Source organism: Dermacentor variabilis, chromosome 4, assembly GCF_050947875.1.
Source record: "Dermacentor variabilis isolate Ectoservices chromosome 4, ASM5094787v1, whole genome shotgun sequence".
NCBI lineage: Eukaryota > Metazoa > Arthropoda > Arachnida > Ixodida > Ixodidae > Dermacentor > Dermacentor variabilis.
This window is the reverse complement of record NC_134571.1, coordinates 20,192,617-20,211,288: the sequence shown is the minus strand read 5'-3', so window position 1 is coordinate 20,211,288 and position 18,672 is coordinate 20,192,617. Positions and strand designations below refer to the sequence as shown.

The window sequence follows — 18,672 nt, the reverse complement described above, 5'->3', positions numbered from 1 at the left end:
ATGCTAAACCAGAAATGTCACTCGCGGAAGTAAGAGTCTCTCGCATAGTTATTCGCTCACATACGGCTTCATGCGGACAACGTGCACAAGTTCAGGACGGTGCGTGCGGCGCCGCGTACAATTGGGACTATCGGGGACGACCTCGTACGTGACATCACTGAGTCGGCGCAATACTCGATGTGGTCCGAAGTATCGTCTTAACAGCTTCTCGGAGAGGCCTCGTTTTCGTATGGGTGTCCAAACCCACACGCTGTTGCCGACGTCACAGATTACCATTCGACGGTTAAGATCATAGCGTCCTCGTCGTAGTCTTGCTGCTGGCAGATCCCCAAGCGTGCGAGCTGCCGAGCCTCTTCTGCGCGTTGCGTACACACATCGGCGTCCGGATCAGTGTCGTCAAAGTCGTGCGGAATCATTGCATCCAACATCGTTCGTGCATCCCGTCCGTGAACAAGGGTGAACGGAGTCATGCGCGTTGTCTCTTGTTTCGCTGTGTTATATGCAAAGGTGATATAAGGTAGGATGTCGTCCCAATTTTTCTGTTCAACATCCACGTACATGGAGAGCATGTCTTCAATTGTTTTGTTTAAATGTTCTGTTAATCCGTTGGTTTGTGGATGGTAGGCGGTTGACTTCCGATGAGCCGTTCCACTTAGCAGCAAGACGTGATCTAAAAGTGCAGCCGTGAATGCGGTTCCTCGGTCTGTTATTACGACGGTTGGTGCGCCGTGTCGCAATACAACATGCTCTATGAAAAAGCGCGCCACCTCGGCTACTGTGCTTCTCTGGATTGCCTTTGTTTCAGCGTAACGCGTGAGATAGTCGATTGCGACGATAACAAAGCGAGTGCCTGTAGTAGAAGTAGGAAGTGGGCCCAAAATATCCATTTTGATTTGGTCAAATGGTCTTCGAGGAACCTGGACGGGTTGTAGGAGACCGGCTGGTTTCGACGGAGGCGACTTGCGCCTCTGGCACTCGAGGCAAGTGCGAACGTGATGTTTCACGGTGGTGGTAAGTCTCGGCCAGTAGTACCTCTGCTGCCCTCTGGCCAACGTTCTCGTGCGGCCTAAGTGACCAGAATTCACCTCGTTGTGACAGGCTTCAAGTAATTCCGTACGAAGAGCTGCAGGAATGACGAGCAGATAGCGGGACCCGGTCGAAGAAAAGTTTCGTTTGTAAAGTACTTTCGCCCGCAAACAAAACGATAACAGTCCTCTTGCGAAAACTCTAGGCGGTTTAGCAGATCTGCCCTCTAAGTAATTGATGAGTTTAAGCAACTCAGGGTCATCCCGTTGTTGTTGCGCGATAGTGGATGTGTCCAGAACACAAACGAATGCCGAGTCTTCTTCGGGTGGAGCAGACGACTCTATCGGCGATCGAGACAGGCAGTCAGCCTCCGTATGTCGTTTCCCCGACTTGTACTTGACAGTCATGTCGAACTCTTGCAGCCGTAGGTGCCAACGCGCCAGTCGTCCCGAAGGATCTTTAATGTTTGTCAACCAACACAGTGAATGGTGGTCGCTGATAACTGTGAAGGGGAGGCCATACAAATATGGGCGAAATTTAATAACCGCCCATACTACGGCGAGGCATTCTTTCTCAGTCGTGGAATAATTAGCATCTGTGCGTGAGAGTGTTCTTGCATAGAAAAGTACTCTTTCTGTGACCACCTGCTGTTGCACAAGAACAGCTCCCAAGCCAACATTGCTTGCATCAGTGTGGAGCAATGTAGGAGTGGTCTCATCAAAGTGAGCAAGCACTGGTGGTGTCTGGAGATGTTCCCGCAAGTCGTTGAATGCACCTTGCTCTTCGTCGCCCCATACAGAAGCAACGTCGTCTCTCGTCAGGCGAGTTAACGGTGACGCAATACGAGCTTTTTATCAGATGGTAGGGGAAACTGTGCGACGGCGGCAATTTTTTCGGGATCCGGGCGGACACCTGCGTGGCTGACGGCGTGACCAAGAAACTGTAGTTCCGCAAAGCCTAAGTGGCACTTCTCCGATTTCAAGGTAAGGCCGGCGGACCGGATGGACTACAGAACTGCTTCAAGGCGTTCGAGATGTTCTTCAAATGTTGCGGAGAACACGATGACGTCGTCGAGGTACACTAAGCAGGTTTTTCACTTCAGGCCTGAAAGCACAGTGTCCGTGAGGTGTTGGAACGTAGCACGGGCAGAGCACAAGCCGAAAGGCAAGACCTTAAATTCGTATAGGCCGTCTGGTGTCACAAAAGCACTTTTTTTCACAGTCTCTCGGGTCTACCTCGATTTGCAAATATCCGCTTTTTAAATCCATTGAAGAGAAGTAACGCGCGTGTCGAAGCCTGTCGAGTGAATTGTCTATACGGGGAGGTGGGTACACGTCTTTCTTTGTCATCTGATTTAGTTCACGGTAGTCCACACAGAAACGCAAGCTGCCGTCCTTTTCCTTGACTAGAACTACAGGAGATGTCCAGGGACTCCTTCATGGTTGGATCACGTCGTCTTTAAGCATTTTTGTCACTTGTTGTTGTATGGCTTCACGTTCTCTGATAGCAACACGATAAGGATTTTGGTGAATTGGTCTTGCCGTATCCTCTGTAATTATATGGTGCTTTGTTAGAGGTGTTCGACCGATGCTGGACGTCGACGCAAAGCAGACGCTGAATTTGGCCAGTAGCGTAAGAAGCCGTTCTCGTTCGAGCGGCGACAAAGCAGTGCTGACGTCAAGTACAGGAGCTGGGTCTTGCGTAGGGGCTTCTTCGAGTAGTGAACAGCAGCCGCAGACATCCGCAACACCGTCAAAATAAGCCACAGCCGTGCCTTTTGGAAGGCGCCGTCGCTCTGTTCTAAAATTTGTTAGCAACAAGTTCGTGCGCCCGTCGGTGACATTTGCGATTCCCCGTGCGACCGAGATACCTTGAATGAACAACAACGTGGTTATTTGATCGGCAACGCCTTCGCAATGAAACGGTACGTCACGTGCTACCGAAACAAGGGTACATGATCGAGGCGGGAACAACGTCGTCTTCTGTTAGACGAAAGGAGTGGTATTGCGGCGATAAGAAATACGACACAAGTTATTTAGTGAAAAATCCACGACGAACAGTGCCAAGCTTCCTGTCGACTAAAAGTAGCGCGCGAACGCTCAGATAGCCATGACGACTCGCTTCAATTTTACAAAATATTTTGATAATCGCACACTAGCGAGCCCGTGCGTTGATGTCTGTTGCAACAGTTGTGAGAGCTGTCAACAACAAAAGGCGCCCATTGGTGCAACGACTGTGATATAGATATCTCATTTAGGGAAATTAACAGTTTGCCAGTATACTTTTTTTTTTTAGCCCAGCAGGACATTATAAAGAATATGGTTAATTACAATGCTATATATATATAAATACGAAGACGCAACGTTGCGCTAATTAGCGCTGTGATCACAGAAAAAAAGGTCATACTACGGGCCATGCATCCCACCTGAGACAGAACCACCTCGGAATTGCTGCCGCCTAGCTTGACCCCGGCGTAGGCGCAGGCCTTGAGGTGGGCATCCGAGATTTGCCTTCCGACGGTGTTCTCCGCTCCAACGCCATTGTAGAAGGGCCCTGAAGTTCAAAAAGAACTAATAAAGACGAGTTCGACGCAATCATGTTGCGCTGCTTTATTTATGGCGGCACATTATTGACTATATCTGCAAAAAACTGAAGACTTGATGGCAGACAGACACATCGCGAGGCAGTTCTGCGGTTACAGTAACAGCCGAGGCACAACGCGTGGAGAAGCATGGCTTCCGGTATCAGGCTTCGCGAGCACGTTGCCTGATCTCAGAGACTGTGGAAGAAGCAACGTGCTAGAGAGGGCAATGGAATCTGTTACGAGAGAAGCCATTAAAGGGACATTAAAGAAACCTTAAGGAAAAATGGGCGATCAGTTCTGTACTTAAAAATGTGCCAGTTTGCCTGTGAAAGTGCGTCCAGTGCAGTTATCGTGAATGTGTATTTTTGGGCCTGCTTAACTCTCTATACACACACACACACACACACACACATACGAAAAACAAAGAACGGAAAAAAAAAGAAATAATCATTGCTCTTGATTCCGGAAGTACACTCAATCTTCCTATTTTTGTGGGCTTTTCTTGGTCAGGATCGTAATACTATAATATTCTGCGAAATCCGTAAATTTACCATGACGTCATTGGCATTTCCCAGACGCGTTTCCTTGACAACACTTTTCGAAGCGCGTAAATATTCGGTCAACTTGTTATGAAGTTGAAAAATTTCTACGTGGTATACTCACGGGGTTTGCCACGTGGGCACGGCACATCATTTTATACATGCGGTAAACCGCGCAAGTATACAGATACCTATGACAAAATAAGCTAACACAAGGCTCCCAGAGGTTTGCATCTGAAGATCCTTAATGTCATGGACTCCTCCGCGGTGCACTAGCTGACCATGGTTATAGATTTTTATACAAGAACAGTGATCTTGGATCAATATGCCAGGGAACTTGCTTTACTGATTTTGACGATCTGTGTCGTGTTTTTGACAGAACAGGAAACCGTGTTCAACGTACTGCTTTATTCTGGCCGAAGTATGCCGCTGTCGGCTTCGTGCGCTCTGAAAGCACACCACCGTTAAAACCTTTTAGGAAGCATGGCCTGTTATTACAAGCGCTCTTGCCGTGTACATACCCAGCGGCCTAATCACGTGTCCATCCTTGGGCCAGCCGAGCGCCCGACCATCCTTCTCTCGAAGCACGTACTCTTGTTCGATGCCAAACCATGGTGCATGACCGGCAGCTTTCGTCATCACCTCAGCGCATGAGTGGCGAGTGTTGGTCTCTGGAATAGAAGATGGCCGGTGACGGGTGTCTATGCGCACCAGTGCATTAGTGCAGCAGTGAAGGAACACTGGAAAATTATGAGAAGTACTGAAAAGGCTTTCCCTGTGTGAACCAAGGACCTGTAATTGTAAAACACTTGCTGGAAGATTGCCAGAGCACCCACTCAAAAGACACGCGAGAATTCAAGTTGAACAGCGAGTTGCGTTTTCATACGCGAGGTAGCGCAACAGTTACGTCTGCATGTTCAGGTGTGGAAGTATGCATCACAGTAAAATTAGTATTTAGCATTAGAATCGGGTTCTTATATCAATAGTAATTTCCTAAGCAAAGCTCAAAATATGTACATCAACAATGAATCAGCAGCTGTTAATGTTGCCTGCGAAGTGTGGGAACTGATCATGAAGGGCCGGCTATACGAAAATCTTAGCCAAGGAAAACCACCACAGAAAAAGAAGAAGAAAAGGGGGGACGGGGAGCATAATGGCAAACCACTATCAATGCAAATCTATAGAGTGAGCGATGAAGCGAGACAAGTCTTGGCATCGTTCTGTTTGATCTAGTTTTGATGAAACGCATTGTGTGAAAACTGGGAAGTCATAGAGAACTTCACTCACCGCTCTGAAATTAAGGGTCAGGGGTAACAAAACAGGAAGAGGAGGAAGTGTGTTGCTAGCTGCAGAAAGACCTACAGTCGTGCAGAAGTTGCTAGCAACTGCTCCGCCCGAACGCCACCTACAGTATGCAGTAGGGCGTCACCTACAATGCGTCACAATGAATGTGGTAACACAAGGACATCTAGTAACACAAGTGAAGAGCAATGGCGAGGATGGATTTGAACGGGAGTGCAACAGGTTTCACAATGGGACAGTGGATACTATCGGTTGACTAGCAGACGCGCCCTGAACCCCTTCAAGCCACATACGATCAGTATACCATGAACTTCGCTTGGCCGCATCAGTGGTGCTATTTTAGTCGTTTGCGTGATTGAGTTGTTTGAATGATTTAATCGAGGGGTTTAATTTCTTAAAGGAAAACCGCTGCAATGACAAATGTCGTCGTGGAGGTATCCGGATTCATTTTCACCACCCGTGGTTCTTAAATTGCGCCTTAATCGAAGTAGACGAGAGTTCTTGCATTTCCCCACCACCGAAACGCGGGCGTCGCGTCAAGAATCTAGCTCACAGCCTGAGCAGCAGAGTCGCAGCCACACCGCGGCTCAGAGATTGCACTCAGAGATGCGCTCGGCCGTGGCAGGAACGGCTTGTGGCAGTCAGAGCGTTCCTATATGTTAGCTTCAAAGAAAAATAAATAGCGTTAGGTCGAATACGGGAACGCGAGGTTTGGAAGAGACCAAACACGGAAACGCCTGTGTGCCTGAAGGAAGATGTATGGCGTGACCGCAGCGCAATAGCCTCGCTCGTGTGTCGTCCATTGCATGCACCTGCCATTCGAGGGAAGGAACGATAAATGCTTAACTCTTTCATGCACAGAAATTTATTTCAAGAGGAAAGCTGAATTTTATGTAGTAGTGAACACATGGCTAGAAAATGCTTTTCTCTTTTCTATATATATATATATATATATATATATATATATATATATATATATATATATATATATATACCAAATTGTCGTTTTTAGTCCAAGACAAATGAGGTAGTCACTTGAGGTGACCACCATACAGTAAGTGTCTAGCAGTCACGTTCGGCGGAAGGCCACGAAACAGTCCTTCTTTCCCCTCAAGCGCTAGGGAATGTTACATGTCTCACACATCCATGCCATCCTTGAAGGTAGAGCTCTTCTGCTGCAAATGCCTCAATTTCGTTTTGTACATCTTTTCGACTGGTGCTTTCAGTGAAGCTGGCGAACAGCAGTGTTGACATAGCGCTTTGATTTTTTGACCTGCACTACCTTGGTAGCAGATGACCTGCACTTCTTACAAACTTCAGCTTCCGCTGTGAGAGTGGTCGTGACACTGCTGCAGAAGTCTTTCATGCGGAAGGAGTCAAGGCCTTCGAGTTGGCTGTACACACGAAAGGCGTTCACCACATAGCAATCCAACAGGTGGAAATAATTCTGTGGCGCGATTTCCTCGACTTTCTGCCCACTTGATGTGGCCTTTCCGCTGATGTAATATGTCAATAAAATTCATGTGTTTGTTTATAGCCTTGGAGGGCTGATGGACAGTGCACTTTGCTCACTGTTCCATCCTTGTTTTTTCTGTCCACTTCGACTTCAGTGCAAGGGTCATGAAAATTTGTAAGCAAATAAACGGTCTTTTTTTGTCCTTTCATTTCATACAGCACAGAGTGTCCTCGCTGACACTCCAGTCTGTGTCACCACCTTTCATTGATTTATCAACCTGTAAAGAGGCCAAGTTCTTTGTGTTAGACTTGAGCGTCCCACGTGTGTATATGCCACCTTGCTACAGGTCCTTGAGGAAGTCCTAGCTGGTAAAGCAATTGCGAAGAAAAAAGAACACGATGCCGTTTACCTCTAATGTCACGACATACCTTTTTTTTATTATCTGGGTGTCTAGCCCTCTCTGAACGCCATCTTCGTATTTGCCACTCTAAATCTCAAATTTGAGGGTCGCAATCATTGCTGGCCCAAAGCATCCGAACTTCGTAGCCATTCTTCACACGATTTTGCCGCACGTACTGCTTCAAGGAACTCCTTCCCTATAGAACCAATAATTGATTCATCAATTTCGAGAAGTTCGCCAAGGAGGTAGTTTTCCGGAAAGGTTTTGGATAGTTAAAGGGAAGCTGAAGAGTCTGTTAATTCAATAACACGCTCATATACGGATGCGGGAACCTTATAAACCACGCAGGTAAAAATTTGGGGGGGATTTTTCGCTTAGGAGCGACGTAATCGTCGGTTAAAATTGCGCTGTAGCTCCGCCTCCCCCCCACCCCCACCCCCCCTCGTCGAGCGCCGCGCGTTGCTGCTGACGCTGACGATGCGAGCGGAGACCGGAAAGCGCGGTGAAGTGATGTCAGCACTGGTGTTCCGTTCCTTCGCTGTCTCCGTGACCGTGCCTGACCGTGCTTATTTCTGCGTGCGTGTCGTCCTAATCTGCGTAGCTCGACCCTACATTCCTTTGTTTGTGTGTATGTAGAGTGGTAGTTGACGAGCGCCGCATCAATTGAACTTGTAGGCCGATCATGCCGGCGTTCTGTGCAGCCTACGGTTGCACGAACCCCAGCGGCCGCGACGATGTTCCGATGTTCCATTAGTTCCCGCAACACAAGAAGCTTTCAGCTAAGTGGGAGGCTGCTGTGAAGCGAAAGAACTTCAAGCGCACAAGACCAACAGTGCTTTGCTCTAACCACTTACGTGACGACGATTACTACCACAGTTATAATGCGTGCTATGGTTTCTTCGTGTTAGCTCGCTGAACGGAAGGTGCATGTTTATGTCCCACCGTTGACGCAGGTTTCATCGCCAAGCACCGCGAATTTTCTATTCGCAAGTGTGTTGTGAAACAGCCTGCATGCAGCTACCATAACGCAGTGCAAGTGTAAAGCGTGCATGTGTTGGAAAGCCGGCTTACGCCAGGACGCTGCGCTCCCCCTTCTCTCACGCACATAGAGAAACCGACCATCTTACATAGCCGACGGAATTCGCCGGTTACGAGTAGCGTGCGGATGGCGCGCTGATGAGGGTTTTATACTACACGTGCTACAACAGCCGGTAAACTTTTACCGCGTTTAATCCGTCTGTGTAGGTTGCCGACAGCTTTGGGGCAGCGCACAAATGCCGAAGATCGCATCACCGCTTACGTTCTACGAGGAGGCATGCAGGAACATAACACTACAGTTGTTTGCCCGGAAACGTACTCACTGGATCGCTGAGTGCAGCTTAGCAAAAAACATACTCGCCAAAGCATTTCCAACACAAGGAGATGCTAACACTTCGCCTTGATTCGCATGGAAAGCACTGCTTCCACCAGCATTTTTTGCTTCTTGGAGAGGCCGGCTCTTCGTAATCGGCTCGTACATGTAGTTACAAGTACACGTACAAGTATAAACCCCATACAAGTGATCTTGCACGTGACAGCGACAAGCGAGGCGATGGCTGTCGCGTTCACTCGTCGCCTACAAGTCGAACTCTACGCGAGCGACGGCTGTGAGCGACGACTTTCAGGTACGGGGGCAGCAATATACGCGCCGAAACTAGCGTGACGCGTGCTTTGTCAATTTAGGTTGATGTATTTTACTGCAAAAAGGAGCATAAAATATTTCTGAAGGTCTTGCACTAGGTTCTTATTCTTGCGGAGAGAGAGAGATGCAAATGAGAGAAAGGCAGGGAGGTTAACCAGAGTTAAAACGCCCGGTTTACTACCTTGCACTAGGGGAAGGGAAAAGGGGAAGTAACCTGTAATATTCAATAGTTTGTTCGTAACGTGCGACAAACCGTAGTGTTTGAGTTATGTACATCCAGTTCCGGCTTTGCGCAATTGGCTAGTCACTCATAGCACTTCCGGGCGACGAGTGACGAATTCTAGATTTCTAGAAACGAGCGATCGAGTGACAACACCGAGCGATCTGTTCAAGCGACGACCTGTTTTGTCGCTCGAAGCCGTCGCCTGTCGGCGTCGCGCACAAGATCGCTCTCGTGGGGTTTTGACTTAACGCCGAACTCCTCACAGAAACGCAAGCTCTCGAAATTTTCCATGACCGTCTCAGCAAAATAGCGCCAAAGTACCTTGCACCGTGCTTCGTGTGTAGCGGCAGCAGTCGATCCGGACGAACACCATTGTTGACGTCACGAGGAGCCCGACCAATCACGGGCGGAAACGAGGCGCGCGAGCTGTCCTGAGTCTGCTGCTGCACTTTTCGTCGAAATAAAATCTATTTGCGCTTTCTTTTGCTCAATTTCGATGGGATATTTGAATTCAGAGGGTTGAAAACCATGACGTACTGCTCTTCACTCATTTTTTCTGGAAAAGCTTTCAGCTTCCCTTTAAGCGAGGAGAGGACGAGCTTTACACACCTTGCCAAAATTGGGGTAGTCCCTCACTGTCTGCAAGTTCTTATCGTTGAGATGCAGGTGGGATAAAAGCCAGCCGAATATGTTAGCTAGCATAACTGTTAAAATGAAGGGATTATGCAAGTCAGGTGCAGTGGACCAATAATCTCAGTGAATTGGACTTCTTTTGATGCCCATCAGGAGATCCAACCCTAGAAAAGAACACATTTCTTTTGAAGTAGTTTGTGTATTTGAAGTAGTTGGTGTATCCAGCACTCGTCCTGTCTGCTTCTAGTCTGCGTCCGTGTCACTTCGCGCCACAATCCAAGATCATGTTACCGTACCGACTCGCCCAACTTTCTATCCTTTTGTATATGGCTTGCCCTACTGCTGAACATAGAGATTTGTCTGAAATACCAGGAGTTCTATCAGGGACGGTGTCCAAAATAGGCTGAAGATGTTGCTAGGACTTCTTTCATCTATATCCTGAATAGAAAGTGGCACTCCACTGTACGATAAGAAGTCAAGTGGTGGGGATATTTTGTAGGAAGGACTCCACACCTTCGAAGTCATGACAGGAGTGTCTTGATCACTATCAGACGAGTCACAAACAGCGGGAAGAACTTTTCTCACGCCAGGTCTTTGCGCGTTCTAGTCGCTGGATCATCTGCTTCATGTTCAGAACTATTCTCACTGAAGTCGTTGCCCCTTGTGAAGCTATCGGAGTGCGATGGTATTTCCGCAAAATCCTTATCTGAATCATCAAGAAACAATAACATACTACCAGCCCTCTAATACCTTTCGGTGATCACTCCAAGTGACCGCGAGCTTCAGTGACATGGCGCTCTGTGCTAAACAAGTGGAGCACTTCAACTCCAGCTTACTTAGTATTTGCTACATATATAAAATGTTATTCCAAGCTAGCAACTTAGTAAGGACACATGCCTTTCTTTTCATAAAAATCAGCCGGGACCAGCGTGAGTCACGCCTTTGCAGTTCGGGGAAAAAAATTTACACAGCTCCCTCTCAAGCCAGTCGGAAGTGGCGCCTCTCTGTTAGAATGGCGAAAGCATAAAAATAACGTGCAGTATGAAAATATAGAAACGGTAATTACCTGAGGGAACCACCATGCCCGAAAGTGTTAACCGGTTGCATTTTCGCAAGTGCAAAATATTCGTGATTTTATCCCGTAACAGCAATAACGAGGCGGCAACTGACACGACGCAAAATGAGGAACGTGAATATCTATCAAATAAAATACATCGTTTTTCAAGATTGCCACAGTATTATCAAATCTGGTAATCTTCTGAAGCCAATACCATAAAAGTGCAAACTTAATTTCGCCATCATAATAGGGATTAATGTAAGTAATTCAATTGCAGAACGAAGGTCTCTTCAGCATGCACGAAGAAATGGGTACTACAAACAAACAAACAAACAAACAAACAAACAAACAAACAGACAAACAAACAAACAAACAAACAAACAAACATGCGGAATGCATTTAAAATAAATAATTTCTCTAAACAAAAGCTTGCTACAGACTAAATAAAGCCATAGGGTGCCCACAAGGGCTTCTGCGAGGTTTATATCACAAAAGAAACTACAGAGCAACGCAAGCAAAAATTACATAGAAAAACGATCCCTCAGCCACGTCCCCCTCTACCCTTTCACATTTCAATAAAGGTTACCACCACATCCACCACCACCACTGAGAGTTACGTTCATACGCTACTCACGCGACAGACTTCCGGCCGAATAATGTTGAAATTCTAAGTACGGATAGATAAAAAGTCGCATTTTTTACTCTCCAGTTGCGCGGAGAAATTTATAAAAAAAACAACAACAACAACATCAAAGCCCATTTATTAAAGAAGGATGGTTGAACGCGAAGCTTTCCCCCAATGCAAAGTGAATCAAAGTCAAAGTCCAAAGCCAAGGACCAAGCAACGAACCAAAGAAATGCTGAGCGACCCGATGCTACGCATATGTGATTCGATTGCTTGTTTAAGATTGTCTTTTTTGAACGTTGAAGTTGAATGCAGACACATGTAGTCAAGTTGCATAGCCTTTATTTTAGATCACGTAGCCATTGATTACACGCGCACACTCACACTTTCAAGGACGACTCTACACTTGCACAGTATTGCGTTGTGATCGCTGCGATACATGGTCAGAAGCTCTATTATAGTAACGTGACACAGCCTGCTTGCAAACGTGAGATAAATGCAGGAACGGTGTTGCGTCGTGGGTCTCTGTAGCGTCTTCAGTTTCAACGTGTAGCGATCTAGCATGAATTTATCGATCCATTTTCCGGGATCTTTGGCCACATCGAAGTCACCGCACACAAGAATCGGCGTACTATGTCACTTCAAGATCTTCATCGTTTCAGCCAGGAACGTTTACGCGTCACAACGAGATGTGTTCGCTCTGATCTACACGCCGACGATCACAAGACCAGTAGGCATCTAGACTGCACAAGCGTCTCCCACGTGGCTTCTGCATGCCGTTGCCGCATGCCGCTCACGCTTACGTTCGCGTATACGGCAGCCTCTTCTTCTGCCGTCCGCTGCACCCGCGGCCTACCCACGGTGACGACCGAGAATGCATTGCGTGACGCGCGTGATGTAATGCAGATATGTACACTTTGTCTGGGTAGCGCGGCGTTCAACCATTTTTCTTTAAGAAAAGGTCTTTGATTTTTTTTCCAGATTCTAACACGAGCCCGTGTTCACGCGCACTTGCATTCTCCGGTAAGCAGGGAAGCTCAATCGCAACAGGAGTGGTGTCACGCCCAGCAGACGCAACTTGCGCTTCCAGTGAACTTTGTGCGCATGCGCTACTCTTGCTGAGCTCGTCGCTTCGAGCCGTTATCAGGCACTGACCGGCCGGCCAATCGACGCTGGTGCGGTACTGCGAATGTAAACTGTAGTGTTCTACTCAGGCGTGCAAGTTGGCTTTCCTGCAGTGCGTTATTGGCCTCTCACGAATGAATCAGTGAGACATAGCTTCGCTTTAAAAAGGTGGGTTTGCCCAACCTGAGCTAATCATTGTGGATGGCCCTTATTTAGGAGAAACGCTTCAGTGCCACTCAAGTGGGCTCGTACGAAGTCAAGCGAATAGTTTCCTGCATCTTCGTCTGGCTGCGCAGTGCCGACGCTACAGCCACCGGCTTGCATGCGCGCAGTTAATGTCAGACGGCCCTCACTAGCGACACTGCCGGAAAGGAACAAAAAAAAGAAAGGCAAATGAAACAGTCAGTCAGTACCCATCAGGACTAGCGCCGCACATTTCCCGCATGCATAGCGCGAGCCATTTGCACAGCGCGGTTGGTTGACCCGCACCTGCTTCCTCCAAACAGTTCACCTGAGCCGAATCGTGTATTCATTCCGACGGCGCTGCCGCACCAGCCACATTGTAATGCGCTAGCATTCTTAGGCGACTCACCCAGGAGATCTGTTAGTCGGTCTGTCTGTCCGTCCATTATGCATAACACGATGCGCTCCATTAAAAAAAGAAAGAAGCAGAATAAATTCGTAAGGAAAAACGTTAGCGGTGGTGAGTTTCGAAAGTGCGACCCCACGCTCAGAACCCGAGTATTTTATCCATTGGGCTAAGCACCCACCCACTTTTTTTGCCATATGCAACAAAACATGCATTTACAGATATAACGTGAACACGTCCTTCCCCAGCGTGAGTAAGGTTAGTTGCATTTACTTATGAACTTTCAACTGTGTAAGGGCATCCGATATATCAAGCACTTCCTCTTCAACACGTTGGTGTTTCAGTATATTCCTGAGTTTCGTGACATTCTCAATAAAACGAGCGTTAACCGATCGTGCTTGAGGATCAGCGTTTAGGATATCCATACGTGAGCTCCACATGCTATAAAGGCCAAGACGCATAAACACATCATGAGGGACACTATTTCCTTGAACAGCTGGAAATATGATGCCGGTGCATCTATTTGAAGGTCCTTCGGCAGTGTCCTTTGAAGGACATCCCAATAGAAGTGAGCGTCCCAGCAATCAATGAAAACGTGTTCTACTGTATCTGGTTTCCTACATAAAAGACAAACCCCACGGCACAAATATAGCTCGTCGTTCGAGTCATGTTTTTACTGGCAGTGTGTCCGTGTGCAGTTTAAAGAAAGCATTTTGACCCCTGCAGGCACTAACATGTTTTTGATACGTTTCGGAGCATCGTTTCCTAATTTTGTCTGATAAATCCATCTTTATATAGGGACCGCAAATACTGCATATGTCTGCAAGCTCCTTTAGGAGGCACTTCCTTGGTGCATTACTTAAGAAATCGATAGAAAACCTGCTGTTGAGAAACTTAGAGGAGGATACAACCTCGCATAGGTAACGGGATACCTTATATGGATCGTTTTTTATGGTGGGGACTACAAATTATGGTAAGGCTTCTGTCAGCATTACTTGAATGCATGTAAGGATCTTGCTGATATCTCAAGAACAAAAACCTGCTGGTGACCTGTTTTAACAAGTGACTTAATCCCCGAACCCCTTTCCCTGACCTTACGGAAATACTTACTTCTAGATGTTCGCTCGTACTTAATATTCCAGGCAAGTGTTGCAAAAAACTCTATGAAATCGCTAAATATTCTTTCTTGTGGAATATAGAACCTGGAGGACATACCATATTTTAGCTACCAAAAAAAAAAACCTTACATATGGTGGCTCTCGCGTGGGTGTTTAGCCCACTTTAGGATGGGCAGGGCGGGCTAAACACCCACGCTTGCAGAAGGTGAATATATCTAAACCATATGAATGTGTTTGCCCTGGCGATACAACACAAATGTCAAAGGACAACAGTTTTTATGAACACTTTGTTGGAAGATTTAGTGATGGTGGAATAAAAGCCATCTCAAGGACCACATGTAGAGCCGACTTAAAGCCTTGTAGGCTAGGAAAATATCGGTTTTGCCAAAATTTAAGCTAGACATGCCACATTCCTGATGCGTTTCGTTGGTCGCGGGATGTGCCTTCCCTTGGGGCGTTCCTTCACCAACCGAAATACCACCGATCTCTGAGGGCTCATGCGCTTCGCGTCGCGCAATACAGTCAATGAGTTGACCAGGGTCACAAGGATGGATGATGGGTATGCGGATCTCATCACGGTTAATGATGGTTCGACGTGGATGGATAAGGTGCGAAAGAGCGATAAGGGCTTATTATGGTTCGAGCAATTCTGATAAGGTTGATAGGAACCGACAAGGGTTGCTAAGGGTCGGATCAAGACTGAGAAGGTTGATAAATACAGGGAGGACAAGGATCGGATCGATTGCGATAAGATTGATAAGACCAATAAGGGCTGATAAGGGTTTGTACTGGTCGGATTACGTTTGATAAGATTGATAGTGACACGGAGATGCATGGAGATCGACAATTGCCACGGTGCTTACGCCTAGACAACTCCAGTGGAGTTGTGAGTGAGTGAGATAACTGTATTTGGAAACCGGAGATTGGGATGCCCGGGAATGGGGCCGCCTAGATGGCCACTGGGAGCTGTTGCTCCCGTACGGCCTCCATGGCCCAGAGTTGGTCTTGGAGGACTGAGCAGAGCAGCGTGGCCGACCCCCGCGCCCGCATATTTTCCGGAAAGACTGCCATTTTATCTTGATATATTTTACATTCCCACAACATGTGTTGAAGGGTGGCTCTAGCAGACTTGCATAGCTTGCATATATCGCTCTCGCATATCTCGGGGTAGAAAGCTTTTAGTTGCACGGCACTCTTATAAGTTTCTGTTTGTAATCGCCTCCAAGTGACGGACTCAGCTCTGTTCATTTTAGTGTAAGGGGGTGGTAATATTCGCCTCCAATTTTGATAGTATTTGGTAACATCGCTAAATCTTGTTAATCTGTCTTTTTCTCTCCATATCTCCTGTTCCGCGTTCTCCTGGCCGATGGAAGTCACTCCTTGCTCAGCTCGACGAGTAAGAGCTCGACCTTCGCGGTGTGCTACCTCGTTGGGGTTGATTGCGGGAATGCCTGTAATCAATCGTATGCACTGAGAACCAGAGTAATTGCTTGCCGTTATTCTCTGTGTTGGAGAATTTTGCTCCGTTGACTCTGGTGATGTGTCACTCCTCAGGAGAGATCCTACCCTTAGCATAACTTCTAATGGCCCCCTGAGAATCGCTAATGGTGTATTGAGCATTCGTGGAGACCAATGCTAGTGCAATGGCTACCTCCACTGCTGTCTCGGAATGTTTGGTATTAACTGACACGCTTGTAAGGGTCTTTTGTGTGTGATCTACTACTGCCACGTAGCTCTTTCTGTGTGGGTATTCAGCGCGTCTACGAAGGTTGCTTTTTCGTCTGACCCATAGTTTCGGATCATTTTCTCTGCTCTACTTGTGCGCCTGCCCTCGTTGTAACCTGGATGCATGTTCTTGGGTATATTTGGTACTAGGAGTCTGTTACGAATTTATCTCGTTATCTTCCTCTTTTCTTCGCATAGATTGTGGTAATTCATTCCTAACTTGCGTAGTACATGTCGCCCCGTTTTGGTTTTGGTTAGTCTTTCCACCTGAGATGTTTGTTGTGCCTCTATGAGTTCGTCCAGTGTGTTGTGGAATCCTAACTTTAGCCAGAGATCCGTGCTCGTACTAATGGGAATCGCTAGTGCTAGTTTGTATACCTTTGTTTTATCGGGTTATTAATTTTGGTCTTTTCAGCTGGAAATCAATTGTGGAAGGCTGCTAGGTATATGAGCTGACTGATTACGAATGATTGTATCAGCCGTACTATCAGCATTTCTTCCTTCATACCCTGGTGCCTGTTAGTAATTCGCTTGATTAATCTTATGGTGTTTGTTACCTTTGTGTCTAACTTCTTTATGGTTTCCCCGTTTGTACCTTTGTTCTCGATTGCTAGACCTAGCACCTTGAGCTGGTTAACTATTGGGATGTTCTGCCCATTCTAGCCGAGGCGGACTGCATTCCGATGGGGGTGGAATGCAAAAAACGCTTGCGTACCGAGCTTGTAGTTGGCGTTAAAGGATATCTAAGCTGCCGGAAATTAGTACGAGCCCTCCGCTACGGCATGCCTCATAGCCTATATACGTGTAAACTTCGGTACGTTAACCCCGGGCAATTTAATTTGATTTGACACTATAAAATTTCAATAGGAGTCTCTTCACTTGTTACGTGGATTAAGATGACTTCACATCTGAATTTCGTTGCTTAAGGTTTCTTGTGTCGGCATGTTTCAGCCATGCACCGCCTTGCCAGGAATTCGTGCATTCACATTCATTAGGATGATTAGCTTTAGTGTAGTCGGGGGAGGGGGGATAACCTAAGAATTACAAGGTTATATGTACATTGTCCACTAAAACAGCATTGTCCACTAAACAACAACATTGGCGTAGATACGCCGGTCAATTAAATTCGTCTTTTACGCGAAAGCATCAAATGGTTCACTGAGCGAAAAATCCGGCGTCCGATGTCTGTAGCAGCCTAACTTCCCATTGGATTCGACGCCACGTCACAGGCGTGCCTCGACGGAGTTCCTAATAAACTTCCCATTGGCTGCGACGTCGCAGCACGAGCGCACCTCGACGGAGCAGGGCGGTCGAAATACACCTGCGCGCCAGTAACCAAGTTTATTCTGCTTCGTTTCTGGTGTAAATTTTCGGCAGTGGAGTAATCGGGTTGCTGCCGAAAATGTACATCAGCAGCAAATTAAAATACACTTGTTTACTACAACATTATCTATGTTTGCCTGGTGGAGCTCTGCGCCAACATTTGATTTCACCGTGCAGGCCGCGTACGTTCGCATTTGCGCCTCCGCCCATCCGGTAAAACGCTCAGTCCGCTTGCGTCTACCGGACAAGCTAACGCATCATCTCATACCAAGGCTGGTGCTACAGAGTACGAGATGACGCGGTTCTATTCCAGAGAGCGGTAGCCACATTACCATGTGCAAGGAAGGCAGAAACATTCGGGTGGTCAGTCAGTGTTTGCTCCGCTGCTGCTGCTCTAGATGTTCATTAGCTCACCCAATTATCTGCCCAGTTGCTGAGATTAAGTGCACATTAATGTAACTGAGCTGGTCAAAAGTAACCCTCAGCCACCTCCTACGGCTTGTGTTTACATCACATGTCTGACTATGTTTAAACGTAAGCATAAGCTAATGAACTAATCAATTCATCAACATTTTAATCGATATTTTAACCGTTCAATCAACCAGTTAATTAATTAATCAATATGTACCCAGGAAATAAATAACTGAATCAATAACTCAGTCAATAACTCAGCTCAGTTCAGATCACTCAATATCGCAAGTAACCACGTGATAATCAAGTTATTAGCAGGTAATCAAGCAGGTAATCAAGCAGTGATTAACAGGTAATAAAGTGATAAGCAAGTAATCACTTGTCTATACCGTGCGGCGTGCCGTCGTGCTGCAAAACCTGGCACAGCACCAGCTTGTTCCTTCCCTTGAGAAACGGGTCGCGGAATAGGGCCACGGGCACCAGGTACATTTCGGACTTTGCACCGGCATCACTCCACTGGTACGTGCCCAGGGCGCAGAACGTCCAGCGAGGGCAGTCTGCACAGGAGGAACGGAGACCAGAATGACGACGCCTCGAGGACTATTCGCAAAAAGTGGGTAAACGAAAGGGACATATAGAGACAAGCGTAGCTCACTTTCACAACTAGCGATGAAATAACGCTCGTGTGTCGAGCACTTCTGCGGCAAGATATTTGCTGTAAGCAGGTCTGTTGAAACACGGTTAAATCGACGCGTGTAAGGACGAGACAAGGAAAGAATGCACAGAGGACACTCGCTGTGCATTGTCATCTATGCATTCTTTCCAATTGTCCTGTCCTTGCATGTGCCTATTTAA

General features: G+C 47.0%; 1 protein-coding gene across 1 annotated transcript in view; it reads right to left on the bottom strand.

Annotated features, from left to right (window-relative positions):
• The window catches only part of LOC142578759 (glutamine synthetase-like), a 29,464-nt gene that overhangs the window by 5,075 nt on the left and 5,717 nt on the right, over positions 1-18,672 (bottom strand). Inside the window, exons 2-4 of the mRNA XM_075688307.1 lie at positions 18,207-18,374; positions 4,671-4,820; positions 3,452-3,579 (exon numbers count right to left, since the gene is read on the bottom strand). Of these exons, the coding sequence (XP_075544422.1) occupies positions 3,452-3,579; positions 4,671-4,820; positions 18,207-18,374 (446 nt within the window). The remainder of the gene's footprint in view (positions 1-3,451; positions 3,580-4,670; positions 4,821-18,206; positions 18,375-18,672) is intronic.